Here is an 18,603-nt window from a genome sequence, read left to right on the forward strand (position 1 = left end):
CTTTATTAAAAGATAAAAAAGTGTTTTTATCCTAGGGTTAACTAATTTGGGTTAGGGTTTAGAGTTAAGGAGCGGGGTTTTAGGGATATGGTTTCAAATTTTAAAAAATAAAAATAAAAATTAAAAATTTCAAAATAAAAATGGCTATTTTGGTCATTTCCTTGAGGGCAATTTTTATGACAAAAACTAAAAAAATGGCTATTTGAGAGAATTACCCTATAATATTCAATACAATTTGAAAATCTCCTATATATTAATACAGAAACATTTAAAAAGTCATGTAGTTTGTACTAATTAAAAAAGTGCTATGCCGAATTGTCACGTAATTGGAATGCTAATTTTGCTTACGTGGCGGCTTGAGAATCAATTGAGAATTTAGTTAATCCAAAATTAAATTGCTAGAGAATGTTATACTATATAGTAGGTTCATTATGGACCATTCATTTATCAAATTGAAATTATTATATAATCTTTCCTTAAATAAAATCTAAGGAATTACCTAATGTGATTAAGATATATATGCCAATTAATAATTTTTAATAATAAAAATTTGCTAATAATCGGTATACTTTCTATCACTTTTGTTTAATTGTCTATTATTAAAATAAATTACACAATTACAATATTCGTATAATAAAAAATTAGTTTTTTGGTATATGTTGTATTTTGAATTTTTGAAAACGAGTATAAATTGCTAAAACTGTTAAAAGTCTCACATAAACTTTTGCTTTTAATTTTTTTTCTATAATAAGATACAATGATTATAAAATGATATCAATAAATAATTTTATTTTAATCGGTTTTTATGTTAATATATATATATATATATATTTCATATCGCTTAAATTAAACTATACAATATGAAAATACATACTTGTGTTTTGATATTTGCATTGAACATATATTGAAAAGTTAATATTTTAATTTTTAAATCTTCATTGTTTTTTCGTTAAATGATTATAAATTATTGAAACCACTATACATTTCACATTAAAAATATCGTTGGTGTAAAATTTTGTTTCATAAATATGCAAATAATCATAAAATCATATGAGTAGAAACTTCATTTAAAAATATCTATATTAAAAGTATACTATATATCTATGTTAATATCATTTAAATTTAGTTATATATCATATACGATAGATAAAATTGATTGTTTTGCTTTATTTACCCTTTAATGTTTGCGAATAAACAAGAGTGGTTATATGTGCACGCCAATTTATTACATAATAGTAACTGATTTCTTAGTTATTTAATATAACTGTTATTTTATGATTTCATAATATGCAAAAAAAAACTTCAAAAATGAATAAATATAAATAAAATATTTATTCTGCACGAGGCACATATCTTAACTTCAGTATGTATCTCTTTGATAATTTTAAAACTTAACATTTTCTTTTTAAAATCTGAGGCCAAAACAAAATAACGAAATGAGAATAAACTAAAAAATCAATATTTATATCAAGCAATAACCAAAATGAAAAAAACGACACAAAAATGAGAAAAATATTGAAGATAGACAAGATTGGCATGTGAACGTAAACTTCGCATAACTATAATTAACTTTTAAATTGATAAATCATGATATAAAACCGACCTTACATAGTTTTATTGTAATCAAATATTAGGCCTGAAATTCTTCAGCCTAAACGTTAAATCTTATGCGATAAGTAATTTTTTGACCTAAAATACTTATAAAAACATGATCAGTTCATCAGTAAACAAATTATGTAATTAGCAAAAAAAATTAAAAAAATTGTTTAAAGGCCAAAAATATTAATTCGATCAATAATATAAATTTTATTTTTTCTTACGGTATTTCTTAAATAGTTTTCATATAAATTTACCTTTCGCAATGCGTAGAAATGAAAAAGGAAAATTAGACCGTCTGAGAGCCAGAAGAATGTCTCTCATTCTTGCTTGTGTTAAATTATTCCAGGAGAAGCCACACAAAAAAAAGAGAAGGCAATCCCACTTAATACACAAAGTTTATTTGTGGATTATTATTATTATTATCTGAAGCCAGGGGCCACTGTACTTAGAGGACAGTGTCGCACTCTGATTCTTTTCCTTTTTTTGGTAAAATCATCTCTGAACGTGAATTGGCTCAAGAAAAACTCGATGGATCTCGTCTTGGGCACACGACGAGACAAGGTAAGGCCACTGTGTCTGTATGCCTTGAGCCGCCACCTAGGAGTATATAGCAGCCACGGTTTGAAACGCAAAAGTTGTTTGTTACTCTTTTTTTGTATAATACCCAGGTTTTGGCCCACTAAACTGAAGGATCCCATGCCTTCATTGAAGAATCTTCTGACTACAGCTACGCGATCAACATCCTTACCAACTCGAGCCTCGCACGAGTCCTTGTATCTTATGTAGACAATTGCAAATAAGTCGAGTCCCTCTTGGGTACTAGTAGTATCTATAGCTACTTTGACAATCTTCAAGTTGGACACAAGATGGTTCTCAAGGGTGTCCCTATTCGACGCGGCAACTGCGAGTTTCAAGTATAGACGAATCCAATCATCATTCCCTCGCAACTCTGACTTCTTCAGCTGCAAGAAAACATATTAAAAATCACGAGAAGAAAAAAAAAACAAAAAGCAAAGGTGCAATGTAAGGGTTGGGGGGTGTCTTAGCCTCACAACGTAACATCGGTTTGATTTCTTAAAAGGATTCTTGGGCGGCCACTCAGGAAAGGTATGGAACAAGTCTTCCACAGGTTTGTGATCACTGCTTTTTTTGATTTCACATATGTGGGTTTCGCCTATAAAAGATCAAAATCAGCAATGTGATAAGACTTGTTGTATACTAAAAAAACAAATGAAATTACCTAGAGGTCTAGCAATACAGCAATCCAAAACCAATTCGCCATAGCGTAGTTCATTAACTCTAGTCTGAAAAGTTTGAGGCAACTGGGTAGCTGGATCAATAGCTACCAAAGTTATGTAGTAAGCGGAAGCAGCAGAACCCATGGACTGGTTGTATTTCTTAACGCTGCTGAGCTGTAAGTTTTTCCCCTAGTTGATCAAGAAACAAAGAAATCGATTGGGATAATAGCATATATATATAGATAAAGAAAGCAGGGGTGGTGGTTATAATACCTGGACCAAATTGTAACGATGAAGGCCCAACTTGGCATAAAGGAGGATTAAGGGGGAACAAGTATCATTACAGATGAATTCAATTAGTCCAGGAGCAAAGTCTGGTACTGGAAGACCACTGACATCGAACCCCTATGACGACAACGACACATTAATTAGACATGTAACCAACCCCTAGAACTAGAAGCATAAAGACAATTAAAAAATATTACCTCGGATTTATTCACTTCTTCCAAATAGCTGCTCCTACGGCGATCAACCTCCTTCCTTGAATACCCAGACAAGAAAGCAACCATCGTCGAGCCGCGGATGCTTTTTTTTTAAAATTCTTTTCCTCTTCTTTTGGTCGACTTAGGTTATATATAATGTTATATATTTTTAAGTTTTATACATAACTTATTTTATTTTTTGTATCTGATTATTTTAGTTATTTTCCTTAAACATGATAAATGTTTGGGTTACATAATTTTAGTTTTTCTATCTAAATTTTATAAATAATTTTTTAGTGATAGCTTTGAAATTATGTTATGTTTTAATATAAAATACACATTTAAATGTAAAATAAAAATTATTGAAAGGTTGTATTAATATACAATCTCACAAAATATATAATAGTATAATTTTATTTGTTTTAAAAACAGATTTATTAAGTTTATGTAAATTATGATAACATTTTAGTTATAACTACGAAATTAGTTTTTTTTGAAATTATGTTATGCTTTTATATTAAATGAACAAAAGTATCTGAAAGGGAAATTGTCACAAATACTACATTCATAGTACCACTTATTATGCTTACACTAATCATTTTTACCATCACTTTTAGTGAAGAGTAAAAGATATTTATACCCCTATGATTAACTAATCTAAACCTAGGGTTTAGAGTTGAAGGGTGGAGTGAGGTTTTTGGAACGTTAAATTTAGGATTCTAGTAAATATATAAATAAATACTTAAAAAGATATAAAATTTTGTTTTAACACCGGAAGTTTGTTTATCATAGGGCTGGGCAAATAAACCGAACCCGAAAATCTGAACCGAACTCAATCCGATAAAAACGAATCCGAACCGATCCGAACCCGACATAAATACCGAATGGATCATGCTTTTTGGTATTTTGGGTTATGGGTATTATCCGAACCGAACCCGAACCTAAATGGATATCCGATATAACCCGAAACATATAAAATGACAAATAGAACTTCTACCAAATATGATCTTAATTCTTAATATGTATCCAAAATACTTTAAGATATTATTGAACTTCTAAAATAATTATCTATTACATAAAGGTTGATGGTGGAATGTGGCGGTTGAAGCCTAAAGTTTTTAGATTTTGTTTTGTTTTCATTGAATAATGTTTCTCATTTCATGAGAACTTAGTTTTTGTTTTATGATTTCATTTATCTTGTTTTCTTTTTATCACTAACTATGTTTATCTTTCGCTTGATTTTGAATGATCACGTTTGATGTTTTTTCTTATTTTTGAATCAATTTTACTTATGTTTTGGTTATTAAAATATGTACAAATCATTTATTTTAAATCCGAAAAACCGATTTCATTTATGTTTTAGTTATAAAATAGTTACAAATCAGGTATTTTTAAACCGAATAACCGATTGGGACCCAACCCGAAAGTACAATGGGTTATACCGGTTCTTTGAAGATTTACTAACCCCGACCCGAACCCGATAGAACCCGAACCGGTCCCGAACCGAACTTTTATATAACCCGAATGGGGTTGATTTTGATAAACCCGAAAAACTAAAACTCGAATGGATAAAACCGAAACCCGATTGGGACCCCGAATGCCCATGCCTAGTTTATCATTTTGAGATGAGATATATGCAATTTCATGTTGTCTGTGTTTTGCTGATAAATATTAATAAAATTTAATGTCACACTAGAATTCGATCCGCGCAACCGCGCGAGTTTTTTTTTTCATTTATTTTTATATAAATATTTTTTTTTCAATTCAAAATTGGTATATATTATAATATATATGTGTCTATCAATTTTTAAAACATAATAAGTTTACGGTATATTTTTTTCATTGAATTGATTGTTTCAAACTTTCACATGTTTTTGTATATTCTTATATATATATTTTTCGGATTATTATTTTATTGTTAAAATCGTAATTATATATATAAATATTAGTAAAATATTGTTTTATCGTCATATTTAAAGATATTGTAACATTTCACAAATTTAAAAAGTTTTTAAAAAATTAAAATTTGCGTTTCATAGATTTATTATCGAGTAAATAATTATACATTTAGTTTTTGTTTAATTTTTAAAATAAACTATATTGTTTTAAATTTTTTTCATTGGTTTAATGTAGTAAATATTAATTATTGTTAGATAATATGATTTTTGTTATTTAAAAAATAATCATTATAATTTTAAAAGTTAACATCGACAAATATTTAAATAATTAACATATGAAAATATAATATTACAATATTAAATTATATCTATTTAATTTATATTATCAATAAATCCAATGGATCATCTATTGTTTAAATCCAATTAATGATAACCCAATAAAAATTTGTGGCAGGCCCAAAATTTAATTGATAAGATTAAAGATTAAATGTAACATGACTTTCTAGGAATATGTTAATTAAGGCCATTTTTAAAAAAAAATCACTCATGAATCAAAGTTGTGACTTCTGTTTTGCACTCTGATTTTTTTCCCTTTTTGGTAAAATCATCTCTGAACGTGAATTGGCTCAAGAAAAACTTGATGGATCTCGTCTTGGGCACACGACGAGACAAGGTAAGGCCACTGTGTCTGTATGCCTTGAGCCGCCACCTAGGAGTATATAACAGCCACGGTTTGAAACGCAAAAGTTGTTTGTTACTCTTTTTTTGTATAATACCCAGGTTTTGGCCCACTAGACTGAAGGGTCCCATGCCCTCATTGAAGAATCTTCTGACTACAGCTACGCGATCAACATCCTTACCAACTCGAGCCTCGCACGAGTCCTTGTATCTTATGTAGACAATTGCAAATAAGTCGAGTCCCTCTTGGGTACTAGTAGTATCTATAGCTACTTTGACAATCTTCAAGTTGGACACAAGATGGTTCTCAAGGGTGTCCCTATTCGACGCGGCCACTGCGAGTTCCAAGTATAGACGAATCCAATCATCATTCTCTCGCAACTCTGACTTCTTCAGCTGCAAGAAAACATATTAAAAATCACGAGAAGAAAATAAAAACAAAAAGCAAAGGAACAATGTAAGGGTTGGGGTAGTCTCACAACGTAACATCTCTTTGATTTCTTAAAAGGATTCTTGGGCGGCCACTCAGGAAAGGTATGGAGCAAGTCTTCCACAGGTTTGTTGTAATCACTGATTTTCTTGATTCCACATATGTGGGTTTCGCCTATAAAAGATCAAAATCAGCAATGTGATAGACTTGTTGTTTTACCAAAAAAAAAAAAAAAATTACCAAGAGGTCTAGCAGTACAGCATTCCAAAACCAATTCGCCATAGCGTAGTTCATTAACTCTTGTCTGAAAAGTTTGAAGCAACTGGGTAGCTGGATGAATAGCTACCAAAGTTATGTAGTAAGAGGAATTAACAGAAGCCATGGACTTGTTGTATTTCTTAACGCTACTGAGCTGTAAGTTTTTCCCCTAATTGATCAAGAAATAAACAAATCGATTGGGCTAATAGCGTGTGTGTGTATATATATATATATATATATAGATAAATAAAGCAAGGGGTGGTTATAATACCTGGACCAAATTGTAACGATGAAGGCCTAACTTAGCATAAAGGAGGATTAAGGGGGAACAAGTATCATTACAGATGTGTTCAGTTAGTCCAGGAGCAGAGTCTGGTACTGGAAGACCACTGACATCGAACCCCTATGGCGACGACGACCCATTAATTAGTCATGTAACCAACCCCTAGAAGCATAGAAACAACAGTTAAAGAATATTACCTCGGATTTATTCACTTCTTTCATATAGCTCCTCCTAAGGCGATCAACCTCCTTCCTTGGATACCCAGACAAGAAAGCAACCATCGTCGAGCCGCTGATGCTTTTTTTTTGTTTTATTTCTCCTCTTCTTTTGGTCGACTTAGGTTTGTCCCTCTAGAGATGCGAGATGATAGATATACTCCACCTTTGGGTTTCAATTGGGCCCAATCTTTTTTTTTTCCCCTAACATTATCATTATCTATCTACTTTTTCTATTATTTGTAAAGATTGGACTTGCTAGTTAGAATTGTTAAAACTGTTATTACTCTTAATAATTATCTTTTTGTTTTTCTCAAAAATTAAATTTTATCCAATCAATATTTATATTTTAGCTCTTGTTTTATATAGTCTACTAGGTGTTTTCCTGCACCATGTGCAGTAAGAAATTTTTTAAATCTAACTTATATTTAAAAATAAGGTTTATTAAATATTATAAATTTTACTATTTTCTTACTAATATTTAATATAGATTTGATATATATTAAATCAATTTGTATAAAACTAATAAAAATGATATAAAATTGTATAATTATCAAAAATTTAGCCTAAACAATATTTATAAAATTTGTAGATATATAAGAAACTAATGATCTTACGATTAGATATTTAAATTTTTTAAAATTTGTTGAAAATTTTGAAAACTTTAGTAATAAAAATTTTATAACTATACAAAATAATAATATTTCAAAATTTGAAATGTTATATATGAATCTATTTATTTTATAGATGATGTATGAGCTATTACCATATTTAAAAAAAAGTTTACCAAAAAGAGATATCAATATTAAATGTAATATATGAATTATTACCATATTCTAATAAGTTTGTCAAAAATATAAATTAACATTAAATAAAATTATCCATGTCATATTTTTCTGGAAGCCATGACATCAATTTCAGTAGTCATATCATATTTGTTTTGTGAAATTGATTATAGAGAGGACATGTGGAAAAATCACTTCGCAAATATAGTCTAGGAGATTTTATTTGCCAATCAATATATTATTATTATTATTATATTGGATAATACGTTTTTAAATTCAGTTTTTTATTTTATTTGATTTTGTTTTTCATTTTGTTTTTCAAAATATAAAAATGAAACTATTTTAAAAGTTTTTATTTTATATTTCTAGTATTTTAATTATTTTTTTTAAATCCTAAATCCCACCTAGTATCCAAATTCTAAATCTAGCTTAGTAAATGTATGGGATATAGTTTCTACTCTACATATTTAACAAAATATTTTGGTCATTTTGATTTTTTGGGCTATATTTTTTTATTAAAAAAAATTGGGTCATCCTAGAAAAATTGTCATTAATTTATTTATGGTTTAAATATTAAAAAAATATTTATAGTCGATAATCATGAGTTATGTTTTGACGTCGTATCATTGATATGAATCTTGTTTTAAGCATATTGATCAAAATTAAGAATTTACAAGGATCACGCGAATAAATGCCGTAATTCACGAAACAGAGATATTCTATAATTATAACTAATTCGTACACAATAACCGAATACTTTTGTGTATAAATACTGCATATTTTATTTCATCCATAAATCGATTTTCTTCCCTATAAATTCTAGTCTCAATAAAAATGCTAGTTCTTATCTCTATTTTTTTTTTTGTTAACCACATTCATTCAAGTGTAGACTTCAGCCAATTTCTCTTATTCTATTTATAATGATTATAGTTTATATTTAAAAGTTGATTATTACAACTAATGAAAATAGTATGTCATGATATGCTCTTTATTAGAATATAAACTTTTTAACACTTTTTAATTTAGTTATTTGAAAATTTCAGTTTTAACACTTTTTAATTTACAAGTCTATTCTATTTCAGTTTTATATGTTATAATTTAATATTTTTAAAATTTTAACACTTTTTAGTTTATGTTATAATTTAATATTTTCAAATGTTAATTTATTAAAAAGATCATAAATATGTGTTCTGGTTTATAACTGGATTTGTGTTTATTGATTAGGATTTTAAGTGTAGTAAATTGTTTGTTGCAGGAAATGACACACGTATATTACATGGAACACCATTCAACTTCTGAATGGTGACCCGCGGGCCTGCCCGCAAAGACCTGTGCAATAGGCGGGGCGGGATTGGTCAATGCTTCTCGGTACCGCATCCCGCGGCGGGCCAGCCCGCTGTGACCCGACTGAACTTGAGCCCGTGGCGGAGCGGGCCATTTGGTTGCGGGTGAGCTCGTTTGCCATCTCTAGTAGTAATTAACGGTTGAGATTGAGTTTCATATTTAACGGATGTGGAAATCTCTGTGAGATCTATAGATAAAATAACAACTTGAACCATGCTCTATTTGCAGTGGCATACCATTTTACTCTGTATATCAAAATGTTATTTGCAGTGGCATACCATTTTACTTTGTATATCAAAATGTAAGCTTAGTACTATTCTAATTTTATTAAACAAAATAGAAAAAATATATATTACAAAACAAAATAAAAAAACTGTAGTAAATGGTATTGAAAATTTATATATTTTAATCAGGGGCAGAGGCATCTGTAGGAGAGGGGGGTCACTTGGCCTCTATCGATTTATGCCAAAAATAATTTTACATGCATTTGAAAACAATTTTCGTTAAAATAGCGTAAATCGATTTGGAAAAGATTTTTGGCATAAATAGTGTAGAACTTTACATGCATTTGGAAACAATTTTTGAACCATTTTAGCTCACAAGGTTAAATCTGTTTTAGATTGGATATATATCGAAAATATTATTTGGGAATATATATATATATATATATGTGTGTGTAAATCACTTTAACCTATTCAATATTTATATTATTTTAATTGATGTAAAAAATATTTAAAAATATTAAAATTCGTTTATATTTTTTAATTGACCCCAGTCAGAATTGAGGCTGGCTCTGCAACTGATTTTAATCCACATATTTTATTGCATAGCGGGTGATTTGGATTCTTTAGATGATGTGATTATAAATAGTAGCGACTAGTGAGTCACTCTTGCTAATATGAAAAGCATTGACTTCATCTATTTTCTCTGTTTAACCGGTCACTTGCAATTAGATAAGGTAAAACAAGGCCAAAGTTAGACTAAATGATAGTTACTTAATTAAGCCAAAATCACTTTACTTGCCCATATCGTTGACAAAATTTGTAACCCTAATATCTACTACAAATTTGGTTAATAGACAAATAAGCTCTTATTTGCCTATATCGTTGACAAAAATACTTTTATATATCCTTATATATATTATAATATGAATGTATAATACATTATCTCTATCATAAATTATAACACACTATTTATCAATGATTTTATCATGTTTTACAAACCCTTATAATATATTATTATAAGCTACTAGATTTTTTAACCGCGCTACGCGAGGATAAAATATTATATGTATTTCTCAATTCTAAAAAAATAATATATAATATTGTATTACATTATTTAAAGAATATAAAATAAGACTACATAACATAAATATATTTTTAAAATTTTCTTTATGGAAATCATTATGTTGTTTAATTGATGTACTTGATTCACATATTTGCATAGTTATTTGTGATAAATGAATAACTATATTTTTATTATTAGTAAATAATATATATTTATTATATAATATAAGAAAAATGAAATTATTTACTTTTTAAACAAAGTTGTCTCATGTTGGGATTCAGTTATAGACATATAATATTCGAATGAGACATTTGTACAGTTATCAATCTTCTTAACAGTCAAGAAACAAATCTGAATATCAAAACTGAATCAAAAAGGACTGGAAATGATGTGCAGATGTGTTATCTAAGTCAGCTTTACAAAGTACTAATATTCATAGTTTATATATCATTTAAGTCCATCCTTTCTTAAACATCTTGAAATAACTGATGCTAATTAATAATAAATTTTTGGCTGGCAAAAAAAAAAATCAAATTTGTCTAGTTACCGCTTAAATATTTTATTAATATTGTCTAAGAAGCTGTCAATTGATATTATAGTTTAATTTTTATTAGTTTTTTTTCTTAATTTTAGAGTTTTTTGTATTTAAGATTTTTTTCATATTAAGCTTATATTTCTTTCACATAATATATATATATATATATATATGTCATAAAAATTACCATCAAATCAGTTTTACTTATTTATTATTTTGTTTTTAATGAAAATACACTTTTTAAATAATTTAATTTAAAATAAAATTATATATTAATTTGTTGTATTCTAACAATTTGATTGATTTAATTAATTTGCTTTGGTGGATAACTTAAAAAGTTTTCATACGAATCGGGGAAAGCAAGCTTATGTTGTTATATTATATTTATTTGTGTATATGGAATCTATATATAATGTTAGTGTAATAAAGAAAGAACATTATTTTTTTGTAACTTCAAAAAGATACATTATTACAATTTGAAATTAATCAAAATTGAATAAAATGGTAATTAAATAAATCTAATTGTTTTTTTTATCTTGTTTAGTTGGATTCTCATAAAAAGAAATCGATAGGTTAAACAAATGTTACAAAATTTGTTGTGTTATTGTTTTATCTATAAATTACAAAATTTATTGAATTGATATATTTAATTATTGCACCCTTAAATAATATTTTATTAAGACATTAGAGAACTATGTTTTGAGTTGTTTTGTCAAAATTGTACAAAAATCTATGCTTTTTCATATTTGTCACGAAAATTTATATGTTAAACTTACTTTTACAAAATTCTTAACTTTGTCACGAAAACAAAAATCTATGCTTTTTCATATTTGTCAATATTCTCACACTTTCAAAGAATATATTAGCTTAGTCACTTACTTATTTTTTTTACAAAACAAAATATCGGAGTCTTGAAAGTTGAATCCATATTATTGTAAATGTACATAAGAGTTTGTGATTACATATTTAGTGATTCTTGTATATTGTATATGTGTCCAAGAAAGTTTCAATGGCTTAGTGGTATCTGCCCTATATTTATGTCATACTAACCCGGGTTCGATCCTTTCCTTTGCATTGTTTTTCATTTTTTACGAAAAAAATAAATGAGATGACGTGGCAACTACGGACTCTCTGATTGGATGATTTTTTGTGCCTACGTGGACACTCTAAGAAGAGCTTATATCCCCTTTTAGTATAGTATAGATGACTCATTTTTGTATTTTTAATTAAGAAAACTTTATCACTGATTTTTATCACTTACTAGGGCAAACCCGCCCTACGGGCGGGCGGGTCAATAAAATTATAGTATAGTATGTTTTAAAAAAACGTTTAGATTTTTCAAAAATTTATCTTTATATAACACCAACAAAATTTACTTAATCCGGTTTGCTTAACTAATTGATTTAGTTAATGTATTAGTTAAATTTTGAACAGAAGCATTTTCTGTTTTTTATGAAACTGTAATGAGCTGGTTTGCTTAACCAATTGGTTTATTTAATGAATTAGTTAACATTTAAACCAAAGCATTTCTCTGGTTTTTTAACTGTGTGTATATATGTGTGCCTACATATCCAATTATTTATCTTTTGGTCAAAAACATAGTTAATTAGTTAGACCTTTTTCTATGGAGAAATTTTAATTCTACCACAAGTTTGATATCAATTTTCAAATTTACCACTAATGAATTACAATTTTCATAAATAACCTAAATTTGTGATAAAATAACTTAAGTTAAGTTTTCTAAATAGTTATTAAACATTTATAAAACCAAACCAGACCCTTAAATATTAAACTCTAAACAATAATCACCAAATACTAAACCCAAATGTTAGTATATTTTTGATTGATAGTATTTTTGAAAATTAGTACTCAACTTGCGGTATTTTAGACAATTTCTCTTTTTTTTCTATAGAAATAACATAGCGATTAGTGATTTGATAAAAAAAAATAGTGATTAGTGTAAGGCTATTGTATGTTTTCTTTCAAAATGCATGGTACCTATCACATTCTATCTTCCTCTTTGTATTGGTTTAGACTATGTGTATATAAGTTTCTAGCTGGCTCTTTTTATTATAACTAAATTAGAATGAAAATTAAAATTTTCAAAAGTAAAAAAAAAAAAAAAAAAATATATATATATATATATATATATATATATAGAATTAACCATATAATCTATTAAAAATAATAAAATGAAAATAGTGGAAATTCGTGCTGTATTCAATTGAGGGCAAAATATATATTTCTAAATGTTAACTAAAATTTAAATAGTTTCTGCTTGGCAATATAAACTGTTAATATTATCTTCAAAAAAAGAAAATCTTTCCAGTACAAAAAATGGACGGAACGTACAGAGCCTCTGCAGCTACAGAGATTGCACAGCAAACACTTAACATCATGTACAAAAGTTAAATCAACTGATGAAGACAGGAACGGTAACAGCCATAGCGTCTGAAGCACATACTCTCTGGTGTACCTGAAAGGACGGAACGTACCGAGCCTCTGCAGCAGTCGGTCTGTTGCATGGATCCCAGAGCAGAGCCACTGAAAGATCATGTAAAAGGCAAAAGATTAGTGTCCGAGAATAAATGAACCTGATGGAGTACCACATAAACTGATACTAACTAACTTTTAATGTGTATACATAGGACTGCAGAAGTACCTTCAGGTACCGATTACCTTCATAACAAAGCTTTTAGAGTCAGTAAGGCAGCAATGGTGTGTCAACTAATCAACATATGGGTAACTTGTAACTTAAGTACATATATACACATGTATTGATATTCTAAAAGAGACATTGCAACACAAAAAGGGAATCAAATCTTTACCGGTGTATAACAACATACTCTATAAATGTGAACCATGATTAACCACACCTGCCAGTCCAAAATCAGCAATGTTAATGATGGGTTTAGAGAAACAGATCTTTTACAACAACCAACACAGCATAAACAAATATTATTGACAAACAACTTAACCATGATTGTAAGAGAGACATAGTGGCTAAAATAAATATTGTCGATATTCATAGCGGATGTTTGAAGCTTTGTATCGATTGACACCTCAAGGCTACCAATCAACTGGCTTAAGATCGGTTGAGACAACCACACTGATACATTTAAGAATCATCTTCAACAATGTAATATCCCACTTACACTTCTATATTAAGTTCAGCTTAATCTTGCTTGCTTCTCTTGGATCCAACAGTCTCTCCTGAAACCTGGTCACAAACACCAAATCAAGATCTCAAGAGAATATCTTGCACTAAACTATAGCTCATACTGTTATACATACGGTTCATGAATCGATAAAGAAGAACATTTTCTTATAGTCAGAGGCAAGAGAGAGAGAGATCGTGAAATTAAAAAAACCTTTGAGCTCTGTAGGAGATAATGACGCTGGAGACTCCAGCTGGGATCAACTTTCAAACTTTCTCTTCCTGAAGTTTGGTTTCATTTGTCTGAAACCGATCTAAATAAATCAGCGTGGTTGATAACCTTTGGTTTCAGTCTTTGATCTTATCAGCCTCTGGAAACAAATAATGGTGATATTCTTTGTTTCAGGGAAGAGAGTATCTTTCCAAGTGATACATCTAGATCTGTTCAAATCAGTAAGTAGAACAGATGAGTAATCCATTATAATAAAAATAAATGATGATTATCAGGATGAGTTTCACCGGAAACCTGCTTAGTTCACCGGAAAATAATAAGTCAGGATCTGGAAAGAATACTTACATTAATGTCCACCATCAGCATATCAAGCCACATGAGCGCTTGACATTCCTGGCCTCCCAGAATCGCAGCAGAACACTTGCCGGACTTCAGCGAGAAAAAAAACCTTCGAGTTAGCCATTAAGCATAATCTTTAGAACAATATAAGAGAGTCAAGTAGAAGAGTGAGGAAGAGATTGTGATTTCAAGAAGAAAAATACTGATCTATTTATACCCAGCCTCTCAATTGTTGGGATTAATCACAGATCCATTTCATGAACGTTGAGGAAGTTCTACAGTCATCGTCGCCGAATAAGGGAGAGAAGGGATGAACAGATTTTTTGACAAAAAAAAAATGGTTAGGACAGACTATAGTTGACTGGGCCGAATCACACCCTTAACCTAAGCCCAATCGGATTGTACGTACACATAACGATGAAACAGCCCAAACGACAAACGCCAACAAACAAAGAAGCGCTGTGTTCTGTCCGTGATACACGTGTCGTCTCTGCAGCGAACGACTTTATGAGGTGGCACAACAGGAGGGATGCACACATTTTTTTATATATATAGATAGATTTAATAATTGATGGAAAAAAAACCAACACTAACAGACGAGTTGCAGAAATGAAAAAAAAAAAACCTAATAAAAGAGATGAAAGTGTTAAAGACAAATTTGCTCTTTTTTAATGAGAAACAAAAAGATTTGACTATGTTATATCACCAAGAATCCGTGCTGAAAGTAATAGCAAGAACCTTAAACCACTACACCACAAAATCTTTTTAAACATTTATTGTATAAGACTTTATAGAATTTTATAAATTATTTTAAACATATTTTGAAGTCTTTATAATTATTTATAGTCATTTCTAAATCCTAATTCATTATTTTATGAACTATTATAATTGATTTTTATAAACCCAATAATTAATAAGACCTTATAAACTTTATAACCCTTATACTTTTTATATAAAATATTTATAAGAATTGGCTAATTACTTTATATAGAACCTTTCTAAATCCTATTAACTTTCATAAATATTAAAGCTTGCAAATACTTAGATAATTCTTAAATCTAATATTTTACATAGTTTTATAAGCCTTTACAAATTATTTACTATTATATAAATTATCTTACATAGATTTATAAGTTTTTATAAATTATTTATATGCCTTTATAAATCATAATTCTCTGTTTTATGAATTCTTACATCTGATTTTTACAAACCCTTTGCAAGTAAGTAATTTCTTTATACAACACATTTATAAGCTTTCACGAATTATTTTATATAAAACCTTTATAAATCACAAAGAGAAATTTCTTTTGTAACAAACATAACAGAGTCAATATGACCAAAAAAAATTATTAAAAAATATAAAAGACATTTACATCCATGTGGCTAACTAATGTAGACTTGTTATTTAAATTTGATGAGTGGGTTAGGGGGTAGGTTCTAGGATTTTAAAGAAATTTTTTTGTCTATTTGTCTCTCTAATGAAACATTTTGTCATTTTATATTTGTGATAAAAAAATTTAGGTCATCCTAGGTTATTTCTCATTAATTTATTTGTGGCTTAAATCTATAAATAAAAATTAGGTATTTATATATAATGTTAGTTAATTGTAAAAAGATAGTTATTAATTTTGTTTTAACTAATTATTTTAATAATTTTAAATAATTATTAGACACATTAAAAACAACATAAAATAATAAAATAACATAAAAACTTTGTACTAATACAGTATATTATATTAATTTTGGAAAAGAACAAAAAATTTACATTCAAGTTCAACCAAAAAAATAATGCATATTAGGAAATATTTTATAATTAGGTTTCAAAAATTTCAAGCATTTTAAATTTGTATAATTATAGATATTTAATGATTCATATTTAATATAATATAATTTTAAAATATCAAATTAAAAACAATTAAACATATTTTTATTATTAAATAATAATCATAATATTTTGATACCTTTTAGGAAATTTTTAGCTACGCGACTTTTAAGCTAATATGGTGGAAACCATCTAATGTATGAGAATGTGTCAACAACTATACGATGTTTCTGTTAATACATGTCACATATACGAAATATATGGTAGCGACATTATAATCGGTTTTAATTGATCATAAGCTAAGTTAATGGGGTCAATCTGTAATTTGTTAAACCTAATAATGTATTAGTTATTTTTCAAAAAAAATAAAATACAGCAAAACCAAAAGAAAAAATAAAAAAGAAGTAAAAACCAAAACCAAAGTCTGATATCTAAAAATCTCAAAACTATTAACCAAAAACTACTCAAACAATCAACACCAAAAATTTAAAGCTGCTAAAATACCTTTAACGAATAGCTATACAATCACACAGTACAAAATTTAAAATAAATTATATATTAATAACTATATATTTGTTTATTTATTAGATAATAACTCTAAATTAGATTAAATAATGATTATACATAACATAATAAAAATTAGGCAAAAAATAAACACTTATTTTTAAAAATAAATAAGATGATTCTTATTATTATGCTGTTATCCGAAAATAACAACAATGCACATGTACATTATAAATCCACCGAGATGCGGAGAACCAGAAGAAAATGTAATTCATGCGATTTTCGAATGCCCACCAGCTTTACAAGTTTGGTCATTATCGTCGTCACCAACAAGTCAAGACATATTCCATCTACCGAGTATTTATGCGAACATGGACTATCTATTCTGGAGAAAGAACGACATAGTAGAACCTGAACTAGATAGGGATCCTTATCCCTGGATGACTGGATCATTTGGTATATTTGGAAGGCGAGGAATGATAAACTGTTTAGGGGAATCGACAGAGACCCCCTAGAACTAGTTAGATATGCTGAGAGCGAATGCCAAGCATGGTTCTGCAAATGAGAGAACCCAAAAGCCACACAGGATTGCAATAGAGAACCCCAAGTCGTAAGTTTGAGGAATATATGCATGGTAGATGGATCATGGACAGCTACAACACAGCATAGTAGATGTAGATGGGCTTGTATGGATGGCTTAGGAAAAGTACAACTCATGGGAACACGAAACTGCATCTGAAGAGAGTCCACATTGCATACGGAGCTGGAAGCATTGCGATGGGCGATGAAAAATATGATGCAGCACTCGACATGTCAGAGCTTCGGTACAGACTACAAAGATTTGATCGCTATGATCGCGAAACCCCAGAATTGGCCTGGCTATGCGACGGAACTAGAGAGAATAGAGATACTCAAGATATGTTTCCCGGAGTTCAAGATTACCCATATCCCAAGGGTGCAAAACCAGACCTCAGATTCATTAGCTAGGACTGCAAAATCCTTCTATAGACATCTTTATTTCATTGGTTGTTCTATTCCGGTTTGGTTACCCAGACCACCTCAAGTTCTTTGAGTAATAGAATAACATTTTGTTGTCATAAAAAAAAAAGATTTGATTTCTTCGAGAGGGACCTATACTTTCAATTTAATCATACTCTCTTGTTCTAGATATTTCTACGCATATCTTATTATATAAAGAATGGTTATTCAAAGTTACTAATTAACATGATCACGACATGTGTCGTTAAATTTTTTAAAATTATGAAATATGTTAAAAATATGATACAATTATAAATCTTATTATAAAAGAAAATTACTGTTACAAAAATATATTCTTACTGTTCTTTGTAAGATTGTAGAAAAGGAAAATTTCTAATACATAATCTTTTACAATTATATATTGTTAAAAAAGATTGATAGTAATTTTAATTTTTTAAATCCTAAACAAAAAATAATTGTCAAAAGTTATCTGAAAGTAGTTTTTCCTTTAAATAAAATTAATTTTCGTTTTAAAGATA

General features: G+C 28.6%; 1 protein-coding gene and 1 long non-coding RNA gene across 12 annotated transcripts; both read right to left on the bottom strand.

Annotated features, from left to right (window-relative positions):
• Positions 1-1,866: 1,866 nt before the first annotated feature.
• On the bottom strand, positions 1,867-7,539 carry LOC103840602 (UPF0725 protein EMB2204). 4 transcript variants are annotated; one of them, XM_033280385.1, is made up of 5 exons: positions 7,064-7,539; positions 3,111-3,242; positions 2,840-3,026; positions 2,652-2,773; positions 1,867-2,561 (listed from the first exon to the last, which is right to left on the bottom strand). In XM_033280385.1, exons 1-5 carry the CDS (start codon positions 7,145-7,147, stop codon positions 2,019-2,021), a joined length of 1,068 nt encoding a protein of 355 aa, XP_033136276.1. In that variant the 5' UTR covers positions 7,148-7,539; the 3' UTR covers positions 1,867-2,018. The 4 variants fall into 4 exon arrangements, with proteins under 4 accessions (XP_033136276.1, XP_009115349.1, XP_033136277.1 ...); XM_009117101.3 differs by lacking the exon at positions 7,064-7,539 and adding an exon at positions 3,323-4,485; XM_033280386.1 differs by lacking the exons at positions 1,867-2,561; positions 2,652-2,773; positions 2,840-3,026; positions 3,111-3,242 and adding exons at positions 5,560-6,291; positions 6,378-6,499; positions 6,566-6,752; positions 6,855-6,986 and having other exon boundaries at positions 7,064-7,475.
• A 5,733-nt stretch (positions 7,540-13,272) lies between these two features.
• Positions 13,273-16,458, bottom strand: LOC103840604. Of its 8 annotated transcripts, XR_004451305.1 has the most exons (7): positions 14,978-16,444; positions 14,767-14,850; positions 14,404-14,630; positions 14,188-14,252; positions 13,861-13,908; positions 13,658-13,711; positions 13,273-13,576 (listed from the first exon to the last, which is right to left on the bottom strand). It is a non-coding gene; the product is annotated as an uncharacterized LOC103840604 (long non-coding RNA). The 8 variants fall into 8 exon arrangements; XR_004451308.1 differs by having other exon boundaries at positions 13,658-13,759; positions 13,861-14,252; positions 14,978-16,458; XR_004451306.1 differs by having other exon boundaries at positions 13,662-14,252; positions 14,978-16,458.
• Positions 16,459-18,603: the final 2,145 nt, after the last annotated feature.

Source organism: Brassica rapa, chromosome A09 (genome assembly GCF_000309985.2).
Source record: "Brassica rapa cultivar Chiifu-401-42 chromosome A09, CAAS_Brap_v3.01, whole genome shotgun sequence".
NCBI lineage: Eukaryota > Viridiplantae > Streptophyta > Magnoliopsida > Brassicales > Brassicaceae > Brassica > Brassica rapa.

Excerpts from the sequence above, each read along its gene's own strand:
- LOC103840602 (XM_033280385.1), bottom strand. The coding sequence starts at position 7,147 with ATGGTTGCTTTCTTGTCTGGGTATCCAAGGAAGGAGGTTGATCGCCTT. Across the intron at positions 3,243-7,063 it reads AAGAAGTGAATAAATCCGAG|GGGTTCGATGTCAGTGGTCT; the intron begins GTAATATTCTTT and ends TTGTCGTCATAG. Across the intron at positions 2,774-2,839 it reads CTGTATTGCTAGACCTCTAG|GCGAAACCCACATATGTGAA; the intron begins GTAATTTCATTT and ends GATCTTTTATAG.